The sequence below is a fragment of the Caenorhabditis remanei genome, chromosome II, assembly GCF_010183535.1.
Source record: "Caenorhabditis remanei strain PX506 chromosome II, whole genome shotgun sequence".
Lineage (NCBI taxonomy): Eukaryota > Metazoa > Nematoda > Chromadorea > Rhabditida > Rhabditidae > Caenorhabditis > Caenorhabditis remanei.
In genome coordinates, this window is record NC_071329.1 from 1,886,930 (window position 1) to 1,910,247 (window position 23,318).

At 37.0% G+C, this 23,318-nt stretch overlaps 9 protein-coding genes across 9 annotated transcripts; 6 read left to right on the forward strand and 3 right to left on the reverse strand.

Moving 5' to 3' along the window:
• Positions 1-298: 298 nt before the first annotated feature.
• Positions 299-4,139, reverse strand: GCK72_003975 (uncharacterized protein; the record flags this gene model as incomplete). Its single annotated transcript, XM_053724374.1, has 4 exons — positions 299-440; positions 483-763; positions 813-1,143; positions 3,922-4,139. 4 exons carry the CDS (start codon positions 4,137-4,139, stop codon positions 299-301), a joined length of 972 nt encoding a protein of 323 aa, XP_053588568.1.
• Positions 4,140-4,560: 421 nt separating this feature from the next.
• Positions 4,561-4,970, forward strand: GCK72_003976 (uncharacterized protein; the record flags this gene model as incomplete). The annotated part of the gene is made up of 2 exons (XM_053724375.1): positions 4,561-4,637; positions 4,745-4,970. The coding sequence occupies 2 exons, from the start codon at positions 4,561-4,563 to the stop codon at positions 4,968-4,970; spliced, it is 303 nt and encodes a 100-aa protein (XP_053588569.1).
• Positions 4,971-6,197: 1,227 nt separating this feature from the next.
• Positions 6,198-8,537, reverse strand: GCK72_003977 (uncharacterized protein; the record flags this gene model as incomplete). The annotated part of the gene is made up of 13 exons (XM_053724376.1): positions 6,198-6,366; positions 6,414-6,509; positions 6,553-6,722; positions 6,765-6,895; positions 6,942-7,072; positions 7,115-7,239; positions 7,451-7,550; positions 7,594-7,734; positions 7,779-7,945; positions 7,992-8,096; positions 8,141-8,318; positions 8,363-8,433; positions 8,481-8,537. 13 exons carry the CDS (start codon positions 8,535-8,537, stop codon positions 6,198-6,200), a joined length of 1,641 nt encoding a protein of 546 aa, XP_053588570.1.
• A 1,245-nt stretch (positions 8,538-9,782) lies between these two features.
• GCK72_003978 (uncharacterized protein) lies at positions 9,783-10,780 on the forward strand (the record flags this gene model as incomplete). Its single annotated transcript, XM_053724377.1, has 4 exons — positions 9,783-9,856; positions 9,936-10,263; positions 10,316-10,596; positions 10,639-10,780. The coding sequence occupies 4 exons, from the start codon at positions 9,783-9,785 to the stop codon at positions 10,778-10,780; spliced, it is 825 nt and encodes a 274-aa protein (XP_053588571.1).
• A 2,017-nt stretch (positions 10,781-12,797) lies between these two features.
• On the forward strand, positions 12,798-13,208 carry GCK72_003979 (uncharacterized protein; the record flags this gene model as incomplete). Its single annotated transcript, XM_053724378.1, has 2 exons — positions 12,798-13,043; positions 13,116-13,208. The coding sequence occupies 2 exons, from the start codon at positions 12,798-12,800 to the stop codon at positions 13,206-13,208; spliced, it is 339 nt and encodes a 112-aa protein (XP_053588572.1).
• Positions 13,209-13,782: 574 nt separating this feature from the next.
• GCK72_003980 (uncharacterized protein) lies at positions 13,783-14,022 on the forward strand (the record flags this gene model as incomplete). The annotated part of the gene is made up of 1 exon (XM_053724379.1): positions 13,783-14,022. The coding sequence occupies one exon, from the start codon at positions 13,783-13,785 to the stop codon at positions 14,020-14,022; it is 240 nt and encodes a 79-aa protein (XP_053588573.1).
• A 424-nt stretch (positions 14,023-14,446) lies between these two features.
• Positions 14,447-15,083, forward strand: GCK72_003981 (uncharacterized protein; the record flags this gene model as incomplete). The annotated part of the gene is made up of 3 exons (XM_053724380.1): positions 14,447-14,551; positions 14,628-14,905; positions 14,948-15,083. The coding sequence occupies 3 exons, from the start codon at positions 14,447-14,449 to the stop codon at positions 15,081-15,083; spliced, it is 519 nt and encodes a 172-aa protein (XP_053588574.1).
• Positions 15,084-16,109: 1,026 nt separating this feature from the next.
• On the reverse strand, positions 16,110-18,345 carry GCK72_003982 (uncharacterized protein; the record flags this gene model as incomplete). The annotated part of the gene is made up of 3 exons (XM_053724381.1): positions 16,110-16,251; positions 16,295-16,575; positions 18,226-18,345. 3 exons carry the CDS (start codon positions 18,343-18,345, stop codon positions 16,110-16,112), a joined length of 543 nt encoding a protein of 180 aa, XP_053588575.1.
• Positions 18,346-21,309: 2,964 nt separating this feature from the next.
• Positions 21,310-23,119, forward strand: GCK72_003983 (uncharacterized protein; the record flags this gene model as incomplete). Its single annotated transcript, XM_053724382.1, has 4 exons — positions 21,310-21,500; positions 21,722-21,963; positions 22,764-22,935; positions 22,978-23,119. 4 exons carry the CDS (start codon positions 21,310-21,312, stop codon positions 23,117-23,119), a joined length of 747 nt encoding a protein of 248 aa, XP_053588576.1.
• Between the last annotated feature and the right edge of the window lie 199 nt (positions 23,120-23,318).

Consider the following 23,318-nt stretch of genomic DNA (forward strand, 5'->3'; position numbering starts at 1 on the left):
GTGCTCCGTAGACTTGAATGTAGCAATTGCGCTCTACAGAAAAGGAGAATTTTCGAAAATGTAACTTGCTGGTAACAATTAAGAATTAAAAACAATTTCAAAGTGGCTCCATAATTATGACAACTTGGTGTAAAAAACGTGCTTTATTATTACTTTTTATATTATATTTTCACAAGCCAATATATTGTTCCGAGAGATAGACGACAAGTTTGCTATTCTCATATCATTATTGGGGCGCACTTGACTCCTTATTGAAGGATAAAGATATTTGAATTGAGAGAAAAAGAGAATCCGAGAATCAAAATTGTATATCATGCCACACGACGAAATCAATCTGGTCAGATTGATGAATGACTGTCCCAATCATTCCATCACTCTTTCTCTCGAAATCAAGACCATTCTGACAGTCGATTTCTTCCGTACTGTAGATATAGCGGTTTCTGAAAATCAACATGAATGAGGTTTGGGAATTGAAATCTTACTTGAAATTCCTCGGTCTCTTCTTCTTTTCTTTCTCCTCCCATACTCCATATTCTATCCCTTCCAAAATGTGATCCCAATTCGGCGTTAAATTGAAACCCCTCAGTCTAAGATGCATCAGTTTCGGATTGCTCCCAGCCATCCAATGGTTTATGAACTTTTTGACGTCTTCCTCTGTGAATGAATGGTATCTGAAAAATGCCGTCTCACATTCCATATTCAGTAGATCATCGAAATGGAGCCATCGAGCGTGGAAAATATAGAGCCGTGGGAGATTCAGAATCTGTAGAGAAATAGGGAAACAATATGGAAAAGTAAAAGGTTGAACTCACACTTCTCGGACCGAAGTTTTCCTCCACTCGACATTTTATTGTAATCCCAATCGTTGGCTTCCAAACTTCCAGTAGTCGTGTTATTTCCTCGTTCGATAAAATGAACGAATCATCGCCAACGAGGATTTTTAAAAGTTGGCAACTCTCAAACTGGAGATTCGAGAAGAGCATATGAGAATTTTCAACTAGAGATGGTCGAATCCAGACAGTGACAGTCTTATTATTGAAAAGATCCGATAGATAATTGAAGAGATGCACTAATTGAGAATCGAAATCTTCTTCTTTAGCGTCGCTGTTGAGATAGCAATTAAGGGTTCTCATTTTTTTTCCACTGAAATATTTTTCTTTAAATTTTTTTCTGTTTATGACTGATTAGGAAAGGCCTCCAGGTGACCGTGGAGTTATGGAATGTGTTACATATTTTTCGAAGTCTGAAAACCCGCTGATTCCAAATATATATATATATATATATATATATTCAGTTTTTGCCCTCGAGGCCTGGTATTCGAGAAAAACATTGTCAAAGTTAGTAAAAATGACAACACGCAAAAATTGCCAAAATTTTCAAAAACTTTTTGCGTGTCAGAAAGGCAATAATTTGTCATTTTTACTAACTGTGACCTTGTTTTTCTCGAATACCAGGCCTCGAGGGCAAAAACTGAATATACAGTACTCCACATAATCTTACCTTACCTGATGAAAGTTCAAAAACTGAAATTTTTGAAATTTTCGGGAATGCATTCAAAATGTAAAATATAGCTAATTGGGTCACAAATGCGTGTACAAATGTAAATTTGATAAAAAAATTGAAGAAAATTTTTTAGGTCGAATTTTACGAAAAATGAGTTTTTATTCAGTTCCACAAAATCTTAGCCTCACCCCTCTTATTTTAACTTATTCAAAGAATTTTTTGAACTTTTTTAAAAACTTGATGTTAAAAAAAAACGTTATTATTCATAAAATGGGTAAAGGATAGTTCCGAATGGATACATTTCAAAAATCATCATTACTAATAATATTCAACAGATTCCGTTTGTCTGTTTGTTTGTCGCCGATCATAACTCCCTCCGTAGTGGGCCGATTTCTATGAAACCTAGATAGATAGATTGGAAATTAGGCTTAGTTGATGCCCGAACTTTTCTTTTTTCGAAAACACCCAATTTGACGTCTTCTGGAGATGATGACGTTTTTAGTGATAAATTGCTTAGAGAGAATTAGAAAAGGTGTGTCCCGACAGGGTGGTAGAAATCCCAAAATATCAGCCTAACACTATTGACTCGGTGTTTCTTTACTGCATTCTCGAGAGCGCCCGGCCGCGCATATTTGGTGTAGCGGTCTACGCAAATGACTCTTAAGCATGGGGTTGTGAGTTCGTTCCTCCCCGTGGTAAATGTTTTTTTTTCCTTTTTGGCCATAGGAAAGTAATTTATTGAGGAACTTTTGGATTCAAATGGAATGAATAGAAGTGACTATGATGAAAAATTGGTCAATAATTTTGTTATCGTTGGAGATGTTGCAAAATTAACCTTTATTATAGGGTCGGCGGATATGCCATCGATTTGAAATTGTTTTTCGGAGGAGGACTCGAAAGTTTGATGTGAATTTTGAACCCATCTCACATTCATAATGGGAGAGAGGGAAACCGAGGAAATATGTTTTTTTTTGTTAGCGAAGCCAACTAGGAAACTAAATAAATGGAAGAACACTACTCAGGAAGAGATGGTGATTTGTGAATAAGGAACTTCGTCGTAGCTCGGTTAAACACTAAAAAAGAAATTAATTCTAGGATGCGGGTTTGTTAAAGCATGGTCTAAGTCTGGCATACTGCTTTTTGGGGGAGGGAGGCGGCGGCGCCGCCGATCAGTAAAAAACTTTCTAAAAAAAATTTAAGTGAATTTTTTGTAGATGTGACCTGGAAAGTCTCCAGATTTCTAATCTTCAGTTTTGTGAAACGGTTTCTGATACAAAAGTGAACGATTGAAATGAAAAAAAAACTGAATAACGGTTGTGTTGAACTTTCAAGCCGAGAAATGTATAAACTATGTAGTTCTGAAGTAGCTCAGAGAAGAGAGGCTGCATCGCCGCCGATCTGTAAAAAACTTAAAAATAATACTCTAATCCTATGCGTATAATGAATAAAAGAATGCTACTCACATAGTGATGGTTATTTTTGAATAAGGAACTTTGTCGCATCTCGATTGTCTTCAAAAAAGTAATAAATTCTAGGATTAGGATCTGTTAGAACATCGTCTTAATTTGCCATTCTTATTTACCTTGAAGAGGGAGGGGCATCGCCGCCGATCAGTAGGGAAAAAAGAAAGAGTATAAGGAAAAACAAGAGTTATTATGCTCCAGTTCTTTGGCAAGATTATTTTTAAATAAGGAAAACATAGGAAAGTTCAGATTTGTAAAAAGAAAAACCACTCATTCTAAAAGACATATTCCATCGGAATAGAAAAAATCATTGAGTGAATTCCTATCAAGCGCCGCGCTGTAAAACAGAGAAGGGTGGTGTAGAGAAGGAGGTTGAGCAGCCGTAGGCTGCGTCAACCGACTGGTTTTCAAATATTGCAGTTTTTGAACTTTCATCAGGTGAGCCTAAGATTATACAGTACTGACAATAAAGAATGCGATACTTGCAGTTTTTAGTTAAAAATGGTCAACTTTGTGAGTGTGAGACGGCCTCCCTGATAGTCTCACAATATTGATTGTCTATTGAGTGTATAGATCACAAATAGAGCTCCATTTTTGTAGTTGACAACTTTTTTGTAAGGGCACATCCTAAAAAGTTACAGGCAGTCTATGTATACAGCTCAAAATTGCTCCTTCTAAATAGCACGGCCAAAATTGCGAAAAATTTCTTTGACAATTGATAACTTCCTAAAGTGTGCCCGTACAAAAAAGTTGTCACAATCCACTAACAACAAATATTGTGAGACTATCAGGGAGGCCGTCTCACAGTCACAAAATTGAACATTTTCAACTAAAAACTTCAATTTTTCTTTATGACCAGTACTGTATGGAGCACTGTATAATGCACACCGGTTTTCGATGATTTCCTTTGCAGAAAACAATTAGTGACCTTAAACGTTTCAAATTTTCAACATACCCAATATCTAAAACTGTGTCTTTCACCCTCAATTGTCTCATCATATCCTCCTCTCCCATATTCTCCGTTTTTAGATAAATACCGAATTGAGGTCTCTCTTCTTGTTTCTCAAACACATTAATGAAACGGAGCTTGGGCCCTTTAAAAAAATAAATCGGCTGTATTCGGCGTCTCGAAAATTTGATGCATGCGAACATTCGGTTCGAAGTTTGAGACATTTCGAATCTGAATGAAATTATTATTTTTTATCAAAGAGTCGTTGAAAATCTTCTTTTCGTCGGAATAAACTATCCTAAATTCATTTTTTCTTATGCAAAAAGAGTTTCTAAACAAGACTGATAACTTACACCTCAATAATTTCCATCATTTCAATAATCTTCTGGAATACCAGGAACGGAGTGTCCATTAATTTGAACGGCTCCATTTGGAAGGGAAGAACAATAAATATATCGATTTGACTACGGGTGAGGGGACCCCTCTGCGAGGTTGGTCTGTGTGAAGGACTCCTCTGTTGGTATGAAGCGGAGGCCCCCCATCACACCGTAGACCAACAGAGGAGGTCTCTTGAACACACCAACCTCGCTGAGGGGTCCCCTCACCAGTAGTCAAATCAATACATTTATTCTTCTTCCCTTCCAAATGGAGCCGTTCAAATTAATGGAGACTCCGTTTCTAGTATTCCAAAAGATTATAAAACTGATGAGAATTATTGAGGTGTAAGTTATCAATTCCATTGAGAATCTCTCTTCCCGTGCGGATAATTATATTCGTGCTGATTAGCAGTTTTTGAATGATTTTTTCTAGAATAAATTGAATAATTCAGGTTTGAAATGTCTCAAACATCAAAACGAATGTTCGTTCGTATCAAAAATTCAAGACGCCGAGTCCAACCGATCTTTCTGTTCAAACAAGAAAATGGTCGATCGATTGGTGTGTATGAGAAAAATGATGTGAATTCGGAGTTCACTATTCATCTGACATTGGAGAAGTGGGAAGAGGATGTGCAGAGACAGTTGACAGTGGATGGGACAATCTTTCATGTTTGGTAGGGCAATGGTTTCGGTAGAGCACAGAACTTTGTGTTGTTGACTTTCAGTAGTTGCTTATATTCGTTTTTCATTTGAGACCTATTAACTTCACTCTCGACATGACAGTAAATTCTAGTGTTCCGACAACCGATCAGCAATGCTCGCCGAGAGAGAGAAATCTCGCATTTCTCGCGGTCATTTGTGTCGCATAATTATTTTATTCTCGCGTGAATGCGAGAACATTCTCGTTCTCGCAAATGCTCGCATTTTATCGTTCTCGCATTTCTCGTTCTCGCACGTGATCGCATTTTTTAAGTTCTCGCGTGATGATCGCAAAAAATTGCGAGACTCGCGAGACTCGCAATTGAAAATAGCATTTAATCTCACTAGGGTAGGTCCCGATTGGAGATGGATTAATGGGTCGAGACATATATCATTAGAACGGAAATTTTGCACTGATTTTGAATTTGCATTCCAATTTTGCAAAACGATTTCATGAAACAAGTTATTCAAGGTTTTGTGAGCCCCTAGGTGGAAACTTTGAAGCCCTCGTAAATTGCCCAGAAAACGAAATTAATCAGTATGTTTCAAACGTCAGGGAACCTTTTTAGTAGAGTGACGTGTTGACACGGATTTCGGAAATTTTTGTCCCGGAAATCGGAAAAAAAAATATCAATGCGTGTCACGAAAACCGAAAAAGTTGCAAATTATTTCCGAAAAAACCGGCATGACATGACTTTCATTTCATTTCGAAAACCGAAAAAAAAATTTTTTCGGTTTTCGAAAAAAAATTTTTTCGAAAACCGAAAATTTTTCGGTTTTCGGTTTTTCGAAAATCGTGTCATTCCGACGTTTCGGTTTCCGACACGTTTCGGAAAAAAGTCAACGGTTTTTCCGACACGAGGCCGTGGCCTAGTGGCCGAGAAAACTCCGCGCGTGTACTTCACGAGAAAAAGTTGTTTGTTGTGAATTTTTCATTAATTATTCACAAATTTACATTTTTTTTCTGAAAATTAGTCTTTTTTCAGTAAAAAATTAATTTTCAAAAAGTGTTGTAAATGCAACTTTTAAAACCGCAGAATTCATTAATTGTTGAATTAAACAAAAAACAAAGATGACAAGATGATGTTTGGAAGAACGTGGAAAACAGAAAAGTAACAAGTCAATCGGATCAAAAAACAAAGAGCTTAAAACATAATGATTATAAAATTGTAAATCTTATTTGAAAAATGAAGAATCGTCGTATTCTTAATTGGTGGCATCAATAATTGTGACAGTGCTGCCGGCTTGTCCATTGGAATCAGATGGCGGTGCGGTTTGTCCATTGGAATCATCCGCCGAAGAATCAGACTCCTCTTCTGAATCATCGCCACTCTCACTAACACTAGAATCTTCATCTTCTTTTTTCTCTTGGAGGCTGCAAATCAATATGTTTTTTTAAAAGAAACGTTTCGTTATAGTAACCTCATTTGTCCAAGAGCTGCATTCAGCAGCATATCATTTACAGTAATCGATTTCAAACGATTACGGCGACTCGATGACATAAGTTCTCCACACCGACTGCAAACCGGTTGTTTCTAATTGTAGATATTGATTTTATTACCTAAACAACCTTTCCACTTGCGCCGAAGAAAGAGGAATCGATAGAAAATGAGACGCTAGAATGCTCAACTTGGGGAAACGTGTGGAATGGGTGAGCCAGAAGTTGAGCGGGCAAGATTGGATTGGTGGACGAGCCGATTGAATTAATGACTCATACTCGACAATTTCTTTCTGCAATTGAATTAATAATGATTTCTATTCATGAAAAAGTACCTTAGTTGAACCGGAATTCACTGATTCTGTCTGTGCCTCGACAAATCTAAGGAAATTCGATTCTGCAAGTTTCATTTTTTTTGGTGGTGGAGGTGTAGTAGCTGGCTGGCAAGACGGCGCTCTGAAGCTTTCTGCAATAAGCGTGTAATCATTTCAGGCTTCTTTCATAAGATGTACCACAATACAGCTCGACCATTTCTTCAACAGCTTCCCATTTCAATGTATTCAAAACATTAGTCATATAAGCATATCTCGGATCTGCATACGTGGCGAATAAACATACGTCGTTTTCCAGATATTTTGTGTATCTGAATAGAATATCTTTTGTTAAAATTGCTCACGGATCATACCTTTCCAGAGTTTCAATCGAAAGACAATGGACGAGATGGTTTCGCTGGTCTTGCGCAGAAATGAAATGGTGAAGACTAGCGTATTGAACCAACAAAGATGACGCGAATGAAGAATCACTTTCAGCCTGAAAAAATCGTAATAATACTTTTTGGCTGAATGAAAAGGAGCCTGTGCAATCGATTCAATATATGGATTAGTGTATTCCACAAAGTTCTCAAGAGTTTTTTTTTCCGACGCATCGAGCAAATAACATTGAAAATTCGACAATGAACTGATACTTTGATACTGAAAAAAAACAACTAAATCATCAGAGCACAAGTTCACATGTCACATACATGTGCGAGGTAAGACTTTGCCAACAGACAACATCCACCCCATCGAGTTACACAAAATGGAAGTGGAATGCGACCTTCGAGTTTCAATGCTATGGATCTTCTAAAAAAAAACAATGAACATGCATTTAGAAAATTGCGATTACTCTCTGAAAGTTGTCCTGTCCGATTTTGAACGAGAAAGATGCGAGGCGAGTCGATTAACTTTCGTAAGAACTCTTGCAATTGATGGCATCTCTGAGGCATTCTTCAGAATCAATGCAAGAGAATGTGCGAGACAGTGCACACTGGAAATTAGATGGTTACATACTTTCTAAACGTTTCTTCTTACTGGAATAAATCATTTTTTTCTAAAAAACTCTTGATATTTGAACCGGCATCAGTCAGACCTCCAATAACTTTTGAAATATCAACATCGTATTCTTTCAACATTTCCAGCGTAAGGTCGCCAATATTGTTGGCTGTGCCTTTTTTCTCCAGTTGCCGCAAACCAAGAAGCTAAAACAATTTATTATAAAGACGAAAAAAGTGAATATATACTTACAATCTTTTTCCTTTCAAAATTTGAATCTAAGAAATATAAATAGACGGCATAAATCGAGGTATTTTCGTTTTTGCCGTCCCAACCATCGAGCGAAATGAAACATTTCTGAAAACATTGTAATTTACATAATGTCTCAAGGCAACGCTTACAATCATATCGCGAAGCTCTACTTTGATTTTTCTTTTGTAATCGCCCACATTTTCGATCAGTTTCCTACGAATAGCATCAGGAGAGATTAGCTTATAATTGGGATCCAAAATGCGAACGAATTTCTTGAAGAATTCATTTTTCACAAATCGGAAAGACACATTGGACGTGCAGATAGATCTGAAATGAATTCATCACAAAATGAGAAGAAATTCTTCACTAACAAAATGAAAGCATCATTTGCAGCTGAATACGACGACGCCGGTTTACTTGATGAGCTTTTACGCGAAGCTCGCTGAAATAGTTTCATTGTTTTACTGAAAAATTCAATACACTACATACCGACATTATCTTATCGCTGAGTTCTTTCGAGTGAGCGGAGCGTATATGTGCTATCATTCCGGACGTCGAATTACAAAATTTATAAGATTTGCCGCATTTGGAGCATTCCACGTCTTTTTCTTGATTAATTTTATTGAAAAAAGCCCAGACGATCGAATTGTCGTTTTTCGCTGACATTTTCAATCACGATAGAAGAGCAGAGTTTAGAATTTCTGAAAATCATATAATTCTACCAAAAAATCAACAAAAAAATCAGAAAACAAAGAATAAACTTGCGAAAAATGAGTTTAATTTCAGAAAAAAAACAACTTTTTCTCGTGAAGTACACGCGCGGAGTTTTCTCGGCCACTAGGCCACGGCCTCGTGTCGGAAAAACCGTTGACTTTTTTCCGAAACGTGTCGGAAACCGAAACGTCGGAATGACACGATTTTCGAAAAACCGAAAACCGAAAAATTTTCGGTTTTCGAAAAAATTTTTTTTCGAAAACCGAAAAAATTTTTTTTTCGGTTTTCGAAATGAAATGAAAGTCATGTCATGCCGGTTTTTTCGGAAATAATTTGCAACTTTTTCGGTTTTCGTGATTTTTGTTCGAAATTTTCGGGATCAAAAATTTAGGTTTTCATCGAAAATTTCGGTCAACACCCTTTTCGACACGTCACTCTACTTTTTAGCCGTTTATTGGACTAAAACATTTTTGGACATATTTTGGAGTTTTTGGTAAATTAGGCCAAAATTTTTTTTCGGATTTCTAAAAGTTTACAACAGTTCATTGGTCAGGTTTTTGCTTAAGTGGCCTGAAAACGTAATTTAGAAATTAGATGAATGGAGCATCATATTGTATTCCTCATGATTAGAGACGGCAGCATTTTTTCAAGATCAAGGTTTCATTACAATTTTTATCCTGACCTGTTCTTCAGTTAAATAGATAACGTGTTCATAGAATTCTACGTACTCGTTCACATAAAAAGTTGTCATTCTGTTTTAGCGTTTCGGGTTCTCATGACAGCCGACAAATATTGCAATAACCTTCCCATTACGGCCCAAGAGAAGGAAATGAACAGCTCTGACCACGTTCCCTTTATTTTTATGATTCTCATTATTAAAAACAGAGGAAAACAGTGAAATGTACTGTAGTTCACGTATGACTGCGAGACTCGCGAGTCTCGCAATATTTCTTGCGATCATCACGCGAGCATTAGAATATGCGATCATGTGCGAGAACGAGAAATGAAAGAACGAGAAAATGCGAGCATTTGCGAGAACGAGAATGTTCTCGCATTCACGCAGAACTAAAATATGAAATGCGAGTAATGCGAGTGCGAGAAGGAGCGAGAATTGCGAGAATCGTCTCGCAAATCGGAACACTAGTAAATTCGTCAGTTTCACTTGAAAAGTGCGAGTTTCTCGTGATATAACAGCATTTCTTGAGGCGTCTCTGAGAAAAAGTATTTCAGTGAGGAAAACGAGAAAAGCTTGAGTTGCTATCTCCACAACGAATTGACAGAGGAAGACATTGATTCTCAATTAGTGCATCTCTTCAATTATCTATCGGATCTTTTCAATAATAAGACTGTCGCCGTATGGATTCTACCATCCCAGATCGCAACGTCTCCTTTTCTTATTTCGAATCTCCAGTTTGAAAGTTGCCAACTTTTAAAAATTATTTATGGCGGTTCGTTCATTTTATCAAACGAGGATGTGTCACGACTACTGGAAATTTGGAAGCCAACGATTGCGATCACAATAAAATGTCGAGTTAAGGAAAACTTTGGTCCGAGAAGTGTGAGTTTATTGTACTTTTACTTTTTCATATTGTTTCCCTACTTCCCTTCAGATTCTGAATCTCCCGCAGCTCTATATCTTCGATGCTCGATGGCTCACTTTCGATGATCTACTGAATATGGAATGTGAGACGGCCTTTTTAAGATACCATTCATTCACAGAGGAAGACGTCAAAAAGTTTATAAACCATTGGATGGCTGGGAGTAATCCAAAACTGATGCATCTTAGGCTGAGAGGTTTTAAATTGGAGCCGAATTGGGAGTACATTCTGGAAGGGATAGAATATGGAGTATGGGATGAGAAAGAAAAGAAGAAACGACCGAGGAAGTTCAAGTAAGATTTCAATTCTTAAACCTCACTCATAATCATTTTCAGAGACCATCATATATACGATATTGAAGAAATCGACTGCAAGAATGGTCTGGATTTCGAGAGAAAGAGTGATGGAATGATTGGGACAGTCATGCATCAATCTGACCAGATCGATTTCTTTGTGTGGCACGATATTCAATTCTGATTCTCTTTTTCTCTGTAACTCGCATTTTAAAGACGTATTGTGGTCTGTTGTGATGTTTTCATCTCATAATACATGAGTTTTGCCGAGTTCATTTTCATACTTCAAGAATTTTTCAATTCGGTCCACAACTCGCTGAGAGCGAGCGCCGGAAAGTTTGGTCATTGAAAGGGTCGCAGAAAATTGGGGGCCGTGGCCTAGAAATTCTACTAGAAATAGGTGATTTTTTAATTTTTGACGGTATTTTAGATAGTTTTTGTTGTATTTCTTCAGTAAATTCGACAGAATACGGCAAATATTGATAGGAAAACACTAAAAACTATCGAAAATAACGCCAGAAATAGCAGAATACTGAAAAAACAACTTCACCGAAGTGAAATTTCTGGAACAGTCTCGCTGACCAAACTCTCCGTTGGTTTTTTCAGTATTCTGCTATTTCTGGCGTTATTTCTGTTAGTTTTTAGTGTTTTCCTATCAATATTTGCCGTATTCTGTCGAATTTACTGAAGAAATACAACAAAAACTATCTAAAATACCGTCAAAAATTAAAAAATCAACGATTTCTAGTAAAATTTCTAGGCCACGGCCCCCAATTTTCTGCGACCCTTTCAATGACCAAACTTTCCGGCGCTCGCTCTCAGCGGGTTGTGGACCGAATAAAAAATTCTTGAACTATGAAAATGAACTCACCGAAACTCATGCATTATGAGATGAAAACATCACAACAGACCACAATACGCCTTTAAATGTATTTTTCCTTTAATAAGAAGTCAAGTGCGCCCCAATGATGATAAGAGAGTGAGCACTGGGAATCAGGAGAAGCAGAGAGAGTTTTCTCCACTTTATTTTTATGATTGGGGCGCACTACTTCCCGAAACTATATATTTCCTTGTTAAAAGTTAATATAATAAGTAATAATAAAAAATAAATGATTCGACAGCTGGTTAACAAAATTATGGAGCTCCTTAAAAACAGACTTGCTACGGGCCGGCCGAAATCGAAACTTCTCCGACCCGGTCCGGTCGGCCCGGAATTTCAGTACTGAAAAAATTCAAAAAAAAATTTCGAAAATGTTCCGATTTTTTTTTTCAAAAAATTCTAAAATCGATTTTTTAAAGATTTCAAAGGTTTTTGAGGAACATGCTTGAGAAAATATACAGAAAATTTGTAGAAAATATATTTTTTGCAAAAAAAATTGTGGTGAAAAAGGTTTAAAAATGCAGATCCGGGCGGACCCGGAATCTTGCAAGTCTGCTATAAAATGTTACTATCACATTTACCTACTTTCAAGAGTGAGTTCGTTCCATCGCTCTGAACTCTAGAAAAATAATTAATTTGATCTCTTTGAAAGCTAATTTGGGTAAAATCGTTGAGTATTCCATTTTTCGGTGAAAATCTCAGATATTTTAGAATATTTTAATAAATATCATTCGACTTTACGTGTCTTCTATCGAAGTAATTATACTTTAGCAAGCTTTCCGCGGTTAAATCACTTTATTTTCTCAATCTCCGGTTATACCGACTTTCGGGTGAAACTATAGTATAGATTAACCTTAGATTTTTTCGAGTTCTCCTTATAATTTAAACATTTTTAAACTGATTTCTGGTTTCACTGATTTTTGACCGAAATTATTAATTTTTCAGAGTTCCCCCAATAATTCAAACATTTTAGAATTAATTTTAAGCGTTTTTTCATATGAAAATCTGCAAAAACTACCTCAATCCAGCTGAAATCATCATCTGAAAATGAGCGAAAAGTTTTGCGCGTCAAATAAAATGCAAAGTACGCAGTGATTGCGTCGCGGTGTTTGCGTACCCCCAATTGCCAATTCGAACGCCATCCGCTATTTTTATATATTTTTTGAGTTTTTCCACTATTTTCAGCAGAAAAAACACTAAATTCATCTAAAAAATGGTAATTTTCATTGTTTTTCATGTCGTAATGTGATTGGAATCGTGATTTTATCGTTCTTTTGAGTGAAAACTTCAAAAATGAATTTTTCCCAATTTGCAGAGAGGAATGGAACGATTTTTGCGACTCGGTGGTCTCGGCGGTGGACTCGGACAATTCGGCGCGAATCCACAGGATTCGAATCAAGTGGACACCTCCGAGACGGTATATATCTCGTCACTGGCACTCCTAAGGATGCTCAAACACGGAAGAGCCGGAGTTCCGATGGAGGTGATGGGTCTGATGCTTGGAGAATTCGTCGACGACTACACTGTCAACGTCATCGACGTTTTCGCAATGCCACAGTCCGGAACGGTGAGTTTTTGCGTTAGTTTTCGCTGGAAAATGACAATTTTTAAGTGATTTTAATGAATTTTTTGCTTCCAGGGAGTCTCCGTTGAAGCCGTGGATCCAGTTTTCCAAGCAAAGATGCTCGACATGCTCGAACAGACTGGACGTCCCGAAATGGTCACTCAGTAGGAGCCACGCCAGACGACGAGTAATTTGGGACACTTGCAGAAGCCCAGCATACAGGTTTGTAATCTAATCATGTTTTCAGCTGGGAATACGGAAAAATTTATGGTGGAAGCTGGTTGGCCTTGAAAGCCTTGAAAGAGGAATAGCATTCGGCATATAAAAGTTTCGCAATTTCGAGTCAGGAGCTTTTTTCCCAAATCAGAAATCAGATGTGTTCTTTTTAGGATGCTTTTCTGTCTGAAACACTAGAATTCCGTTTGTGACGGTGGTAGTCGCGTAGTTCTCGAAAAACTGCTCAGATATCGGCAAAATCCCATTTGGAATAGGTTTTCTGCTTCTCGGAAACTAAATTCTCGTTATGTCCAAATAGTTAAGTTTTGCCGATTTTCGTTGCGTTTTTCAAACATTTCTCTGCTAAAAAACGCAATTCTGCATAAAACTAGAGATTATATTAATTTCCATCCGAAAACGACCTAGAAATTCATAATTTATATCAAATTTTTAAGTTTTCCGCCGAAAAATCGATATTTAGCCGAAATTCACTTCAAACTCTCTAATTTTCTCTTCATTTCAGGCGATGAACTACACAAAGTGTGGCGAGGCGAACAAGGAGCATCTGAAGGCGATGCTGAAACTGGCGAAGAACTATAAGAAGGCATTGGAAGACGAGAAGAACATGACGGATCAGGAGCTCGCGATCAAGAACGTCGGAAAAATGGATCCAAAACGGCATATCGCTGATGAAGTGAGCAAGATGCTCAACGATAATATTGTGCAAAGTCTCGCTGGAATGATGGCCACCACTTCCTTCCAATAATTAATTGATTTTTTTTCCCAATTTTTCATTTTGTGTATTTTTGATCCCCGCCCCTCCCGACAAACAAATTTTTTTGAATAATATTTCATTCAACATTCAAAAAATTTCAAAATCCCAAAATTCAGAGTAAACAAGGATAGAAGAAATAGAAGAGAAACTTTCAGAACATAAGTTGATTAAGCCAACTGCCTGGATCAGAAAGAGGAAAAGGTGAGAATTTCGGGAAATTTCGGGTAAAAATGATGAAAATTTTGGAGTGATGAGAGCTGAATGAGGGATTTGACAATAATGCGACGAGGGTGATGAGGAAAGTGACGAGGAAATTGACAAGGAAATGACGAGGGAAGTATGACGACTTGTATTACTCGTTCCGACGCACATGATCAACTGGAACCCATTCGATACCTCCCAGTTCAGATTCGAAATGTCTCAAACATCAAAAAGAATGTTCGGTTGCATCAAATATTCGAGACGTCAAATCCAACCGATTCGGGTGACAAGAAAGGAGAAAAGTCGGATGATCCGCGTGGTTGAGAATCAGGATGTGAACTCGAAATTCAGTGTTTACTTTCACTTTTTCATATAATTTTTCTTTTTTCATACAGATTCTGAGTCTCCCACGGCTCTATATTGTCAATGCTCGATGGCTCACTTTTGATGATCTACTAAACATGGAATGTGAGGTTGCAGTTTTTAGACACCACTCATTCGCAGCGGAAGACGTCAAACAGTTTATAAATCATTGGATGGCTGGGAGTAATCCAAAACTGATGCATCTCAGACTGCACGGTTTTGAATTGGAACCAAATTGGGAGCGCATTCTGGAAGGAATTGAATATGGAGTATGGGATAAGAAAACGAATAAGAGGCCAAGAAATTTTCAGTAAGACTCAGATTCTTCAGCTTAGCTCATATTAATTTTCAGAAACCGCTATATCTACAGTATTGAAGAAATCGACTGCAAGAATGGTCTGGATTTCGAGAGAAAGAGTGATGGAATGATTGGGACAGTCATGCATCAATCTGACTGGATTGATTTCTTTGTGTGGCACGATATTTAATTCTGATTCTCTTTTTCTCTGTATTTCGCATGTTAAATTTCCTTGTCCTTGAGAATATCACTGGAAATCAAGAGACGCAGACAAAGTCGTCGTTGTCTCTCCATTTTCAGGATATATTTGCTTGTAAAAATTAAAAACTAAAAATAATAATAAGTAATAATAAATAATAAATGTTTTTGCGGCTTTTTTTTCAATTTGGCTAAAAATCTCAGCCATTTCAGAATAGTTCTGTAAAAATTATTCGATTTATTCACATTTGCACTGCACCCTATCACTCCAAAATCTACTTTTGAGGCGTCAGCGCGACAGGAAATGCGTCAGAAGTCTACTGTGCGCATAACGCGATAAAAATGTTTTTTTTAATTGAAAATAAGTTTAGGAGAAATTTCGACATTTTATTGCTATAAAAAACCTAAACTTTACTGAATTCGGTAGAAAACGGCTGATTTAGTAATTTTTGTATATTGTAGGAAAACTTTTTTGCTATGCGCCTTTAAAGCTACAGTAAGAATTTGCACTGCTAAAGCGTCAGCAATGCCTTGGGTCATTTGGGTGCGTAAGGACCTGTGATTCGACCTATTTTCTATTGAAATTTCATCATTTCAGCAAGTTATCGATTTGACAACTGGTGAGAAGACCCCTCTGCGCTGCTGGACTTTATGAGGGAATCCTCTGTTGGTTTACAGTGTGATGCGGTGTGCTCCGTAGACTTGAATGTAGCAATTGCGCTCTACAGAAAAGGAGAATTTTCGAAAATGAAACTTGCTGGTAAAAATTTAAAAATGTAAAAAAAGTGTCAAAGTGGCTTCATAATTATGTCAACCTGGTGTCACAAAAGCATTTATTATTCATAATTACTTATTATATTATAAATTTTACAAGCAAATATATAAAGTTTCGGAAAGTAGTGCGCCATAATGATGAAAACAGAAAGAAAGTGCCATTTTCATTTCATCATTGGAGCACACTTGACTTCGTATTAAAGGAAAAATACATTTAAAATGCGAAATACAGAGAAAAAGAGAATCAGAATTGTATATCGTGCCACACGAGGAAATCGATCTGGTCAGATTGATGCATGACTGTCCCAATCATTCCATCACTCTTTCTCTCGAAATCCAGACCGTTCTTACAGTCGATTTCTTCCACTCTGTAGATGTAATGGTCTCTGAAAATGATTATGAGTGGGGGTTTAAGAATTGAAGACTTACTTGAAATTCCTCGGTCTCTTCTTCTTTTCTTTCTCCTCCCATACTCCATATTCAATCCCTTCCAGAATGTGCTCCCAATTCGGCTCCAATTTAAAACAGTTCAGTCTGAGATGCATCAGTTTTGGATTACTCCCAGCCATCCAATGGTTTATGAACTTTTTGACGTCTTCCTCTGTGAATGAATGGTATCTTAAAAATGCCGTCTCACATTTCATATTCAGTAGATCATCAAAAGTGAGCCATCGAGCGTGGAAAATATAGAGCCGTGGGAGACTAAGAATCTGTAGAAAAATAGGAAAACAATATAGAAAAGTAAAAGGTTGAACTCACATTTCTGGGACTAAAATCTTCCTCAATAGGACACTTCAAAGAGATCCCAATCGTAGGTTTAAAAATTTCCTGTATTCGTGACATACTGTCATTTGACAATATATCAGATTTTGCTACAATTTTAATCAATTGACAACTTTCGAATTGGAGATTTGAAAAAAGAAAAGAAGATGTTGCAATATGAGATGGTCGAAGCCAGACAGTGACAGTCTTATTATTAAAAAGATCCGATAGATAATTAAAGAGATCCACTAATTGAGAATCAATGTCTTCCTCTTTCAATTCGTTGTGGAGATAGCACGTCATGCTTTTCTCATTTTTCTCACTGAAATACTTTTTTCTTTTCGAATGTTCTGTCATGTCGATTGTAATTAGTGTTCTCATTATGTTTATTTTGAAGTTAATAGGTCCCAAGTGAAAAAAGAAACTAACTAGGAAAAGATCCAGTCATACTTTGGAGATCTGGTCAAATTATATATCGATGAAAAGCTGAGATCATACTCTTTTCGAATATGCGTTCAAATTTACAGAACGATTTTATTTAAAAAAGTTGTACATGTTTTTGTGGTATTTCAGTACTAAAAACTCAAACTTTGAAGTTACGTAAATCAACCAAAAAGTGATTTATGTTTTCTAATTTGTGAAGTTTTTGGTGGCCAACCCATGGGCGAAAATTCGACCAAAATTTTTTTCGAATTTTTTTCCAAAAATAGTTGTTGTGAAGTTATCGAAAATGGCTTGAAAACGTGATTAGAATTGAAGTGAATTGATCACAGGATTGCACCTTTTACGCTTCTTATTACCGATGAACTGAAAAATTCAGTTGAAATGTCAGATTCTGGATACAGTACCGAACAAAAAGGTATCAATTTTTGTAGTTGACAACTTTTTTGTATTCCTATCTAGTTACATATCGACAAAGTAATTTCTCCCTCAAATCGACCAATTCCAGTGCAAAATAGTGCGATTTTTGAGCTGTCTCCTTAAAATGACCATAACTCTCTAGGGAGTGTTTGTACAAAAAAGTTGTCAACTACAAAAATGAAGCTCTACCCTTGATCTGCATAAATCATTAAAAATCTATTTAATGGGACAATCAGTATTACCATGACAAACTCTCAAAGTTGGACATTTTCAACTGAAAAGGGTTAAAGTTGATACTTTTTTGTCCGGTACTGTACTTTCCACTTGAGTCTATCTTGTTCGAAAATAGAAACTGAATTTTTTGAACGATTGTTGACCTATGTACCATTTTGTAGATTGCAGACGAAAATTTTTCATATAATTTTTCAAAAATAATTTTGCAAACAATTATGTAGTTCGACTTCAACGATTATAAAAACTTCAAAATCATGATGGAACGTGTTTGACGAACCAGAAACCGAGACGTTTTATTCTCTCAAAAGTTAAACAAAAGTGGGACTTTCACGTTACCTATGGTAATGAAATAGAAATCGGTGCTCAATACAAAGTTCTTTGATCTACGCCCCCACTCGTTCAACCTACCAAATGTCTAAAACTGTGTCTTTCACTCTCAACTGTCTCAGCACATCCTTTTCCAAGTACTCCGGTTTCAGAAAAATAGCAAATTCCGAGCTCACATCCTGATTCTCAACCACGCGAATCGTTAGACCCTTTTCCCTTTTGAACAAATATATCGGTTGAATTCGGCGTTTTGAATATTTGATGCAAGCGAATATTCGATTCGAAGTTTGAGACATTTCGAACCTGAATTCTTCAATTTATCCTACGAAAAATCATTCAAAACCTGGTACTCACAAGGGAACCTTTTTCATACACCGGTTGGGAATTGGTTGAAACTTTGCACTTATATACTTTCGCACAGGGGTGCGAGACGTAAGGTCCGCAACGAAAAGTTTTGAATTATCCGGCCGAGACGCGTTGCGTGCGCGTCTCGTTTTTCATTGAAAGGTAACACACGCTAAACTTGAACTTGGCACTCAGTCAAGTCTTTTTTAGCATACTTTTCAAGGGCCGGGTCGGGCTTTTTTTTTCAAAACTTCCAGCCCGGCCCGGCACGGAGCGGGCCCTTATTCCCTTTTTTTGGTGGGATTTTTTTCAAAATTTTTTGACTAAGTTCAACTCTGATTTTTTTCATAGAATAATGTATGTGTGTCAGAGTTCATTTTCATATCGAAAGAAAATTTTCAAATAATTTCTTTTCAAGTTTTATAATATAATTACTTTCGCCATTTATTTATTGTTTTCTTCCACGGCTACAGAAATGTCCAAACTGTTTTGCCGCTCACGAAAACACTTAGATTATTCTGGGAAAAAAAACAGATTTGACTTTAGTCACCTTCAAGTTCTTTATTGCTGGAGGCGTCTCGCTGAAAAATTCAATCAATCTTTCGAAAAATATACTAAATCATCATGAAAAAAGTATAAAAAACGGCTCGTTGGCGAGAAAATTGGGTCTGAAAATTTCTGAAAAATAAGCGGGACGTTCCTTTCAATTTTTGTTGATATATATGTGTTTTTGAAGTATGTTCCACTATTTTTTCTGAGATTTTGAATGATAATCGGTAAAGTTACGAGAGCTCAAAGTTTTTCAGTCGAAAAAATGGAGGTGGCTGTAACTCATTGAAACATGACGAGAAATGCCTGAAAAGTTGTATTAATATTAGTCTAACTCCAAAAAACTCAAATCGAAAATATTGTTAATTTTCGTCACCTAGCCATTTTTTTACCATGGAGGGGGGTACGTTGAAATGCATAACATTTCGTCTATTTTTTAATCATAGCTCGGCTAGCCACCTAAATCTGGGGAAGGTATTTATATTTCCAAATAGCCAACACAAATATGTGGTTTATCATTATAAATTTACTTCGGTCCGCAGTACTTCTACTAGCTGAAAAATCTAAAAAACATGAAAAAATTGACAAATTTTTCGAAAAAGTTAATTCTTCTATATGATGCAGGAGAGCTAGAAATTAGTTGTTATCTTATAAAATGCACAAAATAATGCTGGTAATTCATTACTGAAGAGATTTTGTTCGTATCTTTCGAAAGAAAAATGTTCATTTTCGACTACAATCGATCGCTTCGGTAGGTCAAAGGGGGCGGAGCCTAATGGGGTATAGTATGAAATTCTTAGAATTCCCATGGGGGGGGGGCTAACATATTAAAAATAAACCAAAACGGATCAACTTGGTGCATGTGTAACATGGCCTGGTGGCTATACATTGTCTCTTAATACTACACAGCGATTTCCTGAAGTTTTCAGACCCAGTTTCTTCGCCAACGAGCCGAATTGCGCCGCTTTTGAAAACGCCATGTGATAGAGCAGGGCCGAAAATTTATGTGTGCAAAGTTTCAGCCAATTACCAACCGGTGTATGAAAAATGTTCCCTTGTCAGCCCGAATTTGATTATCCGCACGGGAAGAGACATTCTGAATGGAAAAAAAAATTCTGAAATGGAATAACTTACACGTCAATAATTTCCATTAGTTTTATAATCTTTTGGAATACTAGAAACGGAGTGTCCATTAATTTGAACGGCTCCATTTGGAAGAGATGAAGAATATTTAGATTTGCCTACTGATGAGGGAACCCCTCTGCGAGGTTGGTGTGTTCAACAGACCTCGTCTGTTGGTAGGGGGGCGGGCACTCCATCACACCGTAAACCTTCTTACTAGGGAAAGATCCCGAGTCAAGATGGAGTTACCCGTCGAGATAGATATCACTAGAACCGAAATTTTGCTCTGATTTTAAATCTGCATTCCAATTTTGCTAAACGATCTCGTAAAAAAAGTTATTGCCGTTTTTGTGGCTTCTCAGTGCAAAAATGAGCATTTTCAAGACTCCCAAAATTAACGTTTTTCTTATTTTTTTCAAATTTTTTTGTTTTGTACGTATGACTACGGATGTAAAGATGGTTTTGGCATAGTTTGATTTCGGAATTTATTTTCAGAAAAATTTTTGTTGAGTTTCTTAAATTTTCAAAAATGACGCATCTACAAAAAATTTGTCTGAAAATTTTCTGAAGTTCCAACTCAAACAATACAATTTAAATAATTGGAACTGCACGTACAACACAAAAAAATTTGAAAAAAATCAGAAAATCGTTAATTTTGGGAGTCTTGAAAATGCTCATTTTTGCACTGAGAAGCGACAAAAACACGAATAACTTGTTTCACTAGATCGTTTAGCAAAATTGAAATACAGATTTAAAATCAGCGCAAAATTTCGGTTCTAGTGATATATATCTCGACATGTAAATCCATCTTGACTCGGGATCTTTCCCTAGTTAGAAAAATAAATATATCGATTTGACTACTGGTGAGGGAACCCCTCAGCGAGGTTGGTGTGTTCAAAAGACCTCCTCTGTTGGTTTAGTGTGTGATGGAGTGCCCCGCCCCCCTACCAACAGTGTAGTCCCTCATACATACCAGCCGCGCAGAGAGGTCCCCTCACCAGTAGTCAAATCGATATATTTATTCTTCTTCCCTTCCAAATGGAGCCGTTCAAATTAATGGACATTCCGTTTCTAGTATTCCAAAAGATTATAAAACTGATGAAAATTATTGAGGTGTAAGTTATCAGTCAGAAACTTTCTCCCCACGCGGATAACTAAATTCGTGCTGAGTAGTAGTTTCTGAATGATTTTTCCTAGAATAAATTGCAGAATTCAGATTCGAAATGTCTCAAACATCAAAAAGAATGTTCGGTTGCATCAAATATTCAAGACGTCGAATCCAACCGATTCGGGTGACAAGAAAGGAGAAAAGTCGGATGATCCGCGTGGTTGAGAATCAGGATGTGAACTCGAAATTCAGTGTTTATCTGACGTCGGAGAACGTGGAGGATGTGCTGAGACAGTTGAAAGTGAAAGAGACAATCTTTGATGTTTGGTAGGTCGATGATTTCGGTAGAGCAAAGAACTTGTTAGTGTTATTGACTCACAGTAGTGACTTAGTTTCTTTTTTCGTTTGGGACCTATTAACTTCACAAACAGACTTATTGAGAACATTAATTACACTCTCAACATGGCAGAAAATTCGTCAGTTTCACTTGAAAAGTGCGAGTTTCTCGTGATATAACAACATTTCTCGTCTCTAATAAAATATTTCAGTGAGAAAAACGAGAATAGCTTGAGTTGCTATCTCCACAGAGACTCAACAGAGGAAGATATCGATTCTCAATTAGTGCATCTCTTTAATTATCTATCGGATCTTTTCAATAATAAGATTGTCACCGTCTGGATTCGACCATCTCAGATTGGAACGTCTCCTTTTCTTTTTTCGAATCTCCAGTTTGGAAGTTGTCAATTAATTAAAATTCTCAGTGGCAAATCTGATATACTGTCAAATGAAGGTGTGTCACGAATACTGGAAATTTTGAAGCCCACGATCGGTCTCACTTTGAAGTGTCCTATCGAGGAAAACTTTGGTCCGAGAAGTGTGAGTTCAACCTTTTACTTTTCCATATTGTTTCTGCCACCTTCTCTTCTTAAACCCACTAGGTATGGGGGGTGAATGTTTTGTAATTTGAAAAACGTTACAATTTTTCATTTCTCACTAGCAAAAATGTCACGCTTTGTTGACCGTTAATAACTTTGTCCGTTTTTCACATTTTCACCTAATTTTTATTTGACTATTAGGAATAGGCTGTCCCGTCATTCCTGGAAAATTTGGTGTTGATACCATCATTGGTGACCGAGCTATGGGCCATAGAGTGAAAGTCACTTTTTTTAGCTTGAAAAGTTTGTATTTTTAAGTGTTTTTCAGTGAAAATACATTCGTGACCTTTCAATGACCAAGGCCTAGAACAGTGACAATAACAAATTTATTTCCATTCATTTCAATTAGGAGTAAGTAGGCGGCTATAATTAAAGGCCCGGGAAGAACGTCACCCGCCTAATAAAAAAAAAATAAAGGTGGCAGACAGGGCCGAAGGCCCGGTTTTACTCTGGCTCAGGGCCGCAGGCCCTGGAACTCATGAAGACCCGGGAAGCATAGCGGACCCCGCCGGCAGGCGGGTGACGCTAGTCCCTATTTCTCTACAGATTCTGAATCTCCCACGGCTCTATATTTTCCACGCTCGATGGGTCACTTTCGATGATCTACTGAATATGGAATGTGAGACGGCCTTTTTAAAATATCATTCATTCACAGAGGAAGACGTCAAAAAGTTCATAAACCATTGGATGGCTGGGAGCAATCCGAAACTGATGCATCTCAGACTAATGGGTTTCAAATGGGTGCCGAATTGGGAGAACATTTTGGAAGGGATAGACTATGGAGTATGGGATGAGAAAATGGAGAAGAAGAGACCGAGAAACTTTCAGTAAGTCTCTGAATCTTAAGCTTAGCTTATATTAATTTTCAGAAACCGCTATATCTACAGTACGGAAGAAATCGACTGCAAGAATGGTCTGGATTTCGAGAGAAAGAGTGATGGAATGATTGGGACAGTCATGCATCATTCTGATCAGATTGATTTCTTCGTGTGGCACGATATACAATTCTGATTCTATTTTTCTCTGTATTTCGCATGTTAAATTTCCTTGTCCTTGAGAATAGCACTGGAAATCAAGAGACGCAGACAAAGTCGTCGTTGTCTTTCCATTTTTTCACGATATATTTGCTTGTAAAATTTAAAAATAATAATATAATCAGTAATAATAAATAATAAATGCTTTTGTGGTTTTTTTAAAATTTCGCTGAAAA